The sequence below is a fragment of the Peromyscus leucopus genome, chromosome 3, assembly GCF_004664715.2.
Source record: "Peromyscus leucopus breed LL Stock chromosome 3, UCI_PerLeu_2.1, whole genome shotgun sequence".
NCBI classification, from domain to species: domain Eukaryota; kingdom Metazoa; phylum Chordata; class Mammalia; order Rodentia; family Cricetidae; genus Peromyscus; species Peromyscus leucopus.
The window spans coordinates 84,665,968-84,674,705 of NC_051065.1; the positions used below are offsets into that span (position 1 = coordinate 84,665,968).

The window sequence follows — 8,738 nt, forward strand, 5'->3', positions numbered from 1 at the left end:
GACATTAGAATCTTTCCATCTTTTCTTTTAGGAATATGCTTGGGTTTAGAGAAGGAGTGAGCCAATTCCATATCTAAAGCCAGCTTGGTATATTTGGGAATTTGGGTGTAGTTCCTCATACTACTTTGTGCTGGATGAGGGCGCTGTATTCTTATGGGGACATAAAGAAAATTTTAGGATTATTGAGTAGTCCATGAGGGTGTATTGTCTGAGACAGTTGCCTTGATACCACTCTGAATGTTGGATCATCTGGGCCATGGTGTCATCAGAGACCTTTCAGGGGGTCTTGGCTGGTCAAACCTGATGTATCTTAATCTGGAACAAATCCATAGCCTCTGGCTTTCTGTGGAAACAAAAGAAGAGCCTCCTTTCCAAAGTAACATATTCTTACATCCAAATTTTTAAGTCAAGGTACCTTTAAAATATACATATTGGCTTAACTCAACAGCTTTTACAACCAAATGTCTTTCTGCAGTTAAGAATATCAAAGACAACACAATCCCAATTCTCTGTGTAATATCCATCTTTACGTGGCTTGTTTTTTTATACTATCTTTACTATCTCTTGGACTGTGGGGACTTTGTGGGACTTGGACAGAAAGACTCCAGCTACATACAACTGGTGGGTATCAACAGAAAGAGAGTGAAGTGAAGAGACAGAGAAACAAGCATTCCTATTAATCCACCAAAAGCTGCTGTGTGATATTCCGGATGGGGAGGGTATCCTGTATCTTGAAGAATCTGCTTTAATCCTGGGTGTTTGTCCACAGGCATCACTCAAGACCAGATGCTGGAAAATCAGCAGGGTCAGGCTCAGGCTGCAACACTCTCTGGTCTTTCACAGTTATGTTTTTAAAAGATCCTCTGGATTCCCAGGCTTAGTACCCAAGGTTGGGCATTGAAGACTGAAGAGATTCTACTTTCTCTGGTGACAAACAAGGCTGACTGGCCAAGGCAAAGATATTGATGTGTGATCTGTTATATTCAAATATTTGTGTTATGAGGATGCACACACATTTCTGCTTCTTAGCTTGTTTGGAGACGCAGACACACATACAGACAGTGAGGCTGTCACCTAAATCAGGATAATGTCTCCAGTTACTGCTCAAGAATGAAAGTGCAAATATCATTTGTAATATACAGAAAAGCCATGTATTGAGTAGTAATGTTTTCTGTTTGATGTTCAAGTCTGTACTCACTATTCAAACTTTTATGATGAGGAATTGTGGGAAATAGAAGCAAATGGTAGAAAAGAGCAAATATGGAGGATCCAAAATTAAGAAAAAGATGCAACTCATTTACTCTGTGAGTATGAAAATACCTCTGTTTTGATAAAGGTTAGAATACCAAGTGACACACTTTGTTGGGACCAAGGTGTTATATGTGCACCTACTCTGTAATTCCTCTTTTTTCATACTGTAGTAAGCATAGTTAATGCTGGAACATCTTACTTTTTTAAAATCATTAAAATGGTCCAGATAAATTATTCTTTCAGTGTAAAGAACTGTTTACTCCAAACTCACAAACACTTCACAAGGAAAACACATAGTATTTTTTTAACCAATTAGAATTATTTGAATGAGTTAAAGATTTAGTAGTCCCTTTTCTGTTGTATATTCCCTTACAGTATGATATTTGTATTACCCTCAATAAATCTTTGATATTTATTATTCAAAATAGAGCTTATATACATTAGAAATGTCATGCATAATCTTAAAATTGAAAAAGAAATGCAGTCTTTGGAGGTATGTATGTGGTCTGACCTCAGGCATTTGGGGACATAGGACTTGTGCTCAGTTGCTGAGACGAGCAAGTCTTGCAGCTGTACCCACCCTAACTGGTTCCCAGTGATTTGCATGCACTCACTGCACAGCCTTGAGGACTTCTTCATATATCAGTCACACTCTGTACAGTTGTCACTGTAGTCAGGACTCAGCATGGACATGAGGGCCCCTGCTCAGCTCCTTGGGCTCCTGCTGCTATGGCTTCCAGGTAAAAAAGGACTAAAATGGGAATTTCACTGTTACACTCTGATTAGTGTTGACTGGCATTTGGGGAAGGTCTTTTCTTATTATGCTTAATTATGAGGATATATATTATGTCTCCATTCCTAGGTGCCAGATGTGACATCCAGATGACCCAGTCTCCAACCTCCCTGTCTGCTTCTCTGGGAGACAGAGTCACCATCACTTGCAGAGCAAGTCAGGATATTAACAATTATTTAAGCTGGTACCAGCAGAAACCAGGGAAAGCTCCTAAGCTCCTGATCTACCGTGCATCCAACTTGGAAGATGGGGTCCCATCGAGGTTCAGTGGCAGTGGGTCTGGGACAGATTATTCTCTTACTATCAGCAGCCTGGAGTCTGAAGATATTGCAACTTATTACTGTCTACAGACTGATAAGCTTCCTCCCACAGTGATACAAGTCATAACATAAACCCCCAAGAACGCAGAAGTGAGAGACTGGGCTGCCCCAGATGCTCTTCCTCATGAATCACTCACTGAAACTGTTTTCTCAGATGTCACAGGATTTTTAGCAAAGCTCATGGAGAGTCATTTTTCTTGACTGAAGAGACTAAACTGTCATCTCTGTAGTAAATGTCTTCCTTCTTTGCCACCTCCAGCACTACATTGTACCAATACCCTTTCTGCTTTAGCAGGGGACACAGTCATTTCCTGTGAGGAGTATGACTTGTATTCCTATCACAGACACATATAGAAGAGTAGAAACTACTGTGAACATTCCAGCACATATTATTTGAATATAGAAAATTAGTTTCTAAGTGCCAATATTTAAAGGGCAGACAAACATTATTGAGAGAAGCTGAAAGCAGAAATCATTCCTGAATTTCTCAAAATAGCTAGAAGACAAGTGTCAGAGAAAGGGGACACTGTCCAACCATGATCCTTTGCTGTGTCTTCAAATGCTAGCAGTGGATATTGATGCTCTCAGTTGTTTGCAGCAATTCATAGAGAATTCTTCTGGCTCCTATGTCCACTGATCTGCTTACAAAAATCAAATAATATTGAATCACACTCCTATGACCTTTAATCCCATTGCATGAAGGAGAATATTGATTTGTCTGTGTGACATCACAAAGGTTGCAAAGAGTTGTCTTAAACATACTTCCCCAAGTGATATTAATGAAGAATTGATGATTCAGAGCATAGCTTAATAACAATACAACAGTGATCTATATTCTATTATTTTTTAAGGATAAGATCTATTTCCTTTCTCTTTATGATGTTCCATTCATCTACCCACAAATCTATACATCTACAACACACAGATATAATTACTGTAGTTTTATTAAACAGACATAATACCACTTTTACAGGCTTTAGATTTTCTTAGTTATGCTTTCTGATTTTCTACAAAAATTCTAGACTGTGTTAATCAACCTTAGTAACTCTTTCAGGAATATTAGTTCCATGACATTGAGTTTATGTGCCAGTTGGGGAAAATACATATGTATTTATATGTTACTACTATAATAAGGTAAATAATATTTAAAAACCTAGAGAATTAAATAGCTCATATTAAATCTTAAGAAAAATATAAAATTTGTCTGCAGAGGAATTAGAAAATTAAAATTTTAAAAATATCAGATAACTACCAAATATCCTAGCAAATAAATAGTATTAATTTAATTCAGTAATTGAGAACCTCAATATTGAGAATACAATTTGGTTGGGTGTCAATATTGTTTTCTTGCTTTTCCAGACAAGTCCTTGTATGTAGTAGTAACACGTAGCACTCCTGTCTCAATACAGCGAGTGCCACCAAGAGTGGGTATCTTCTAAAGTTTCATATATATATATTACATATCTCTTCTTCACCTCATTTTTTAAGCATAATGAAATTATTCTGCAGAGATTTTATTTAAAAATTAATACCATGTAAAATAATGACACATAAACTATGGGAGGCAGTAAAATAAATACTACTGAAAATTAAGAATAAATTATTATTTTATGTTCCATGTTCTAGCTGCATGTGCACCACATGAGTGCCTGGTGCCTGTGGAGGCCAGAAGAGGGTATCTGTTTAGGGTTTCTATTGCTGTGCAAAGACACCATGACCATAACAACTCTCCTAAAGGAAAACATTTAGTTGTGGTGGTTTACATTTTCAGAGGTTTAGTCCATTATCATCATGGTGGGACATGGTGGCATGCAGACAGACATGATGCTGTAGATGGACCTAAGACTTCAACATCTTGGTTTGCAGGCAACAGGAAGTGGTCTCAGTGCCACACTGAGTGAAACTTGAGACCTCAAAGTCTGCCCCACAGTGACACATTTCCTCCAATAAGCCTACACCTACTTCAACAAGGCCACACCTTCTAATAGTGCCACTCCCTATGGGGGCCAATCACTTTCAAACCACCAAATTGTCAGAAATCCTGGAACCAGAATTATAGATGGTCATTAGCTACCATGTTGGTTTTAGGGAGAATATACAGTTCTCCTAGCCACTGAACCATTTCTCTAGCTCCCTCAGTAGAAACCTTACCATGATTTACAGTTTTTAGAATAGGCCATATAGAATTTGTTTTGCCAAACTGCAGTTGTCAAATCTCCTTTTGTTCCTTAGGATTCTTTGCCATCTTACTTAAGTGTGGCTGCATGAGCAGACTAATTGTATGCCAAGTACACAATGGTATGTGTTTGGAGGGCAATGTACAAGCTCATGAAGTCAACACTACAGTCAATGCTGGAATCCAGACCTTAGTTCCAAAGGTTTCCTATGATCATATTCATTATGTTGCTTCCTTACTTATTCATTTTCCTAATCAAACAAAAACTCTCCTTTTAATTTAAAGATAACATTCATTGAGTCCAGAGATAGTGAAGATGCATTTGTGTATCTATTCAACTCTATTCAGTGTGGTTTGGGGTGATTTGGGTGCACAGATTCCACATAACCAAATTATCCAGTGCCCAGTAGTGCTATATAAATCAGCTATAGCTGCCTGTGTGAATTTGCCTTGAGTTGATTTATTTCTAAGCTTCCATCATAAAATTCAAAATATACAAGTCCAATTATTGCTCACAAATGTCCCTAATTTTGATCATTGATTATTTAGGCACAGTTTGCTTTATACATTAAGGATTCCTCATCCACATTTCTACAACAGAAAAGCAACAGAAAAGGCTCAGGCAGCAAAACCCTCAGTGCTTAACCTTGGACCTCCTAATGCTCACAGCAGCTAGAGACATGAACCACTTGTCCAGTACTTTTTCATTTCCTGTGTCAAGTTGCTGTCTTGTCAGGATTTTAGAAGAGCTCTATCAGAGGAACTTCCTCATAGAATCTGATTGCTCATTGACTACTGTGTGTGCCACTCTCTCACAGTGTACTGTATGTTTTTATTCAACACTCCCCCATCCTACACTTCAGGATCACTTAAACCAGGAATAACACAAAAGTAACTGTATGACAGCTCCCAATGTTGTTGGATCCTAATGACTCCCTTAGGGGAGGGAGTGACAAGGTGTGACATCAATGACACAGACACTGTGAGTCAGTTGAAGGCAAACATCAGACTCATTTATTCAATAATGGAGAAAGCCTTGTATATCTGTTTCCCAGCACTCAAGCTGTGTCCCTATCTGGTAGCATTGTGTGGTCATCCCTCATTGACTGGGCAAGATCACGAACTCTGACAGCAACCAGGAATTCTGCCAGCACCTGTTACTGGGCCCTCAGGGAGACTCCAGGTTGGCTTATAAGGAAGTACATTATGTGCATGCCTTGGCAACTGGTTTGAGCCAATTTCCTTGACCCTATGGGCCTCTCCTACTATATTCGCTATTGCCATGAAGTTCCTGCCTCTGAACATTAGCCATTCCTTTGCTGGAAAATTTCTGTTTACTTGTGTCTTAGAGTTTCTATTGCTGTAAAGAGACACCATAAACAAAGCAACTCATAAAATAAAACATTCAGTTGAGGTTGCAGCTTACAATGTCAGAGGTTTAATTTATTATCATCATGGCAGGGATCATAGAGGCTGGGAGTATGGGGCTTTCAGTCAGACATGGTGCTGGAGAAGTAGGCAAGTGTCCTACATCTTGACTTGTAGGCAACAGGAAGTAGATTATGATACTGGGAGTAGCTTGAGCATAGGAGACCTCAAGGCCCACCCCAATGATGACATATTTCTTTCAACAATGCCATACCTACTCCAACAAAGCCACAACTCCTTATAGTACCACTCCCTTTGGGGGTCAATTTCTCTTAAACCTCCATACATTGGTGCTTTAAATGTATCTTAGTCATCTATGCTAGGACATGAAGATGAGAAAATGTTTTTTTTCACATTGAGGAAATTTTTATCATATACTCTTAGAATTGACTACTGGTATCTCCAAGTAAATTAAGATGTGATTTTATCTGTTAGGGTTCAAAGCGAAAACTAGTACTTCCACCTTAAGACTGACCACTTTGTAGCCCAATCAAACTGTCAGCTTTGGCAAGTCTAACATTCTCTGTTTTGGCACTGCTAGCACATACTCAGGTAAAGTTCACAAATATGTCTAACAGGACACTGAGGCCTGGATATTACTATTTTTTCAGAATGAAGAGCTAGTCAGAGCTACTTAGACAGTAATAGATACACCTATCTGAGTTGGTACTAGCAGAACACAGGTCAATTTCCATAGCTCCTTATCTATGAGGCTTCCAAGTGAGCCTCAGGGGGTCTCAGATATATTCAATGGCAGCAGATTAGAACTTATCCAAAATCAGCAGGGTGGGCCTGAGTATATTGGAGTTTATTGTTGTCTTTAATGTATCCATGATCCTTCCACAGTGACACAGACAATAACAAAGTTCATCTTGACCCAACATGCCTTGCTTGCACAAAGTTATTCAGTATCACAGCCAACTGAGAAAAATACTCTATTGTAATCCACTCCTTACTGCTATGTACTCATCTTATTTGTCTCTTTTTCAGTTTTTTAAACTCCATGTTAGCAAATATAAATGAATATATTTAGTTCCTTTTTGTCATCTATTTAGGCAAAATATGTTCTTCTTTTTAGGTTCTTCTTTCATACTCTATGTCTTTTTATTTTACTCCAGAGCTTTAGACCATAGCTGAATATTCTGGGGGTCTCTGTTTACACAGATCATATTTCTGTTATTAATGAAGCCAAGATTGTCACTTGGAAAATTAAAATTTTAATACATTTTTATCCTCATCATCTGACTTGTTTCTAACTCACCAGACAAAGATTTCCTCCAATATTCTACTGTCCATTCAAGATAATTTAGAAGCAGATAATATTTGAAATGGGACAATGCTGTGGGATGTCTTTCTATACACTGTGAGTATGTGTTGCTCTCACTGGTTGATAAATAAAACTGTTTGGCCAATGGCAAGGCAGAATAAAGTTAGGTGGGACATTCATACTAAAGGCGGAGATGAAGATGGTTGTAGTTAGAGGAGATGCTCGGAGCCACTGCAAGAAGAAGCAAGATGTGAGAGACTAGGTAATGTCAGGAAGCCACATAGCAAAACATAGATTAATAGGAATGGGTTCAGCTATAAGAGCTAGCTAGCAAGAAGCTTGAACCATAGGCCACACAGTTTGTGATTAATATTAAGTCTCTGAGTGATTATTTTATAAGTGGCTGTGAGAGCTCAGGTGGGAGAGATTTGTCTGGACCATGGGGCAAGGTGGGGCCGAGAGACTTCCCCCTACATCTGATGTTCCAACATGGGGGGCAAGAATTTCCACCTAAAACCTGAGAAAGCTTTAAAAAAATAGTTCTAAAACAGAGCCAAAAGCAACTTCTTAATCTGTCTCTTATGAGGGACTTGGCTCAGAGAAGCTGCAGCATTTGAGTTTGGCGGTGAGCATGGCTCCCAGAGCTGGCAGTAAACATGCTTCCACCATATTGGGAAAATGGGCAGCTTAGCAATTTAAAATCTCTCCTAGTCATAAAAGGATTGTGGATATACAATAAGACAGATTCAGATGGAATAAACCTCTAAATGGTTTACAGTGTGTGTAAAAGTGTACGTAGGCTTGGAGGAGTGAGGAAAATGAGTATAGGCAGTTATATAAATAAATAAATAAATCATTTTAAAAAATTAAGAGACAAAGTAATATAAAAGAAATAGCACATAAAGATGGAAAACACCCAGAGAACCTGGATTATGTATATTGTGTTTTCTTTAAATTTTCTTACTGTTAATGAGCTAACTGCAGAAAGACATCTGATTGTAAAGACTGCTAAGTTAAACTGATAAACATATATTTATACACACACACACACACACACACACACACACACACAATCAAGGTATCTTGACTTCAAAATTTGGATCTAAGGATATGTTACTTTGGAAAGGAGGCTCTGCTTTTGTTTCCACAGGATGCAAGAGGCTGTGGATTCATTCCAGGTTAAGATGGATCAGATTTGATCAAGTGAGACCTCTTGAACCCTCACAGATGGTATCAATCAACAAAGGTTATAACTGGACTTCAAAGAACTTGACCATAACCCTAAATTTTCTTTAGTTCCTATAAGACTACCAGCACCCCAGTCAGCAGGAAGTAGCCTAGAAAACTATGCCCACATGCCTAATAGATGAATTATGTATGTTTGCTTTGTTTAGGGGTTGGTTACAAATTGTTAGTGGTCATAGTCAATCTCTTTCCAAAAGAAGAAAGGGAGATATAATATGATATTGAAATGATGAGAAAAAGGTAGATTATTGAATCTAC

The 8,738-nt window shown here is 38.3% G+C and overlaps 1 gene segment (V, D, J or C); it reads left to right on the plus strand.

Moving 5' to 3' along the window:
• Window positions 1-1,902: 1,902 nt before the first annotated feature.
• On the plus strand, window positions 1,903-2,436 carry LOC114686307. The segment is given in 2 exon segments: window positions 1,903-1,991; window positions 2,114-2,436. Coding segments are annotated over 2 exon segments (378 nt in total).
• The last annotated feature ends 6,302 nt before the right edge of the window (window positions 2,437-8,738 follow it).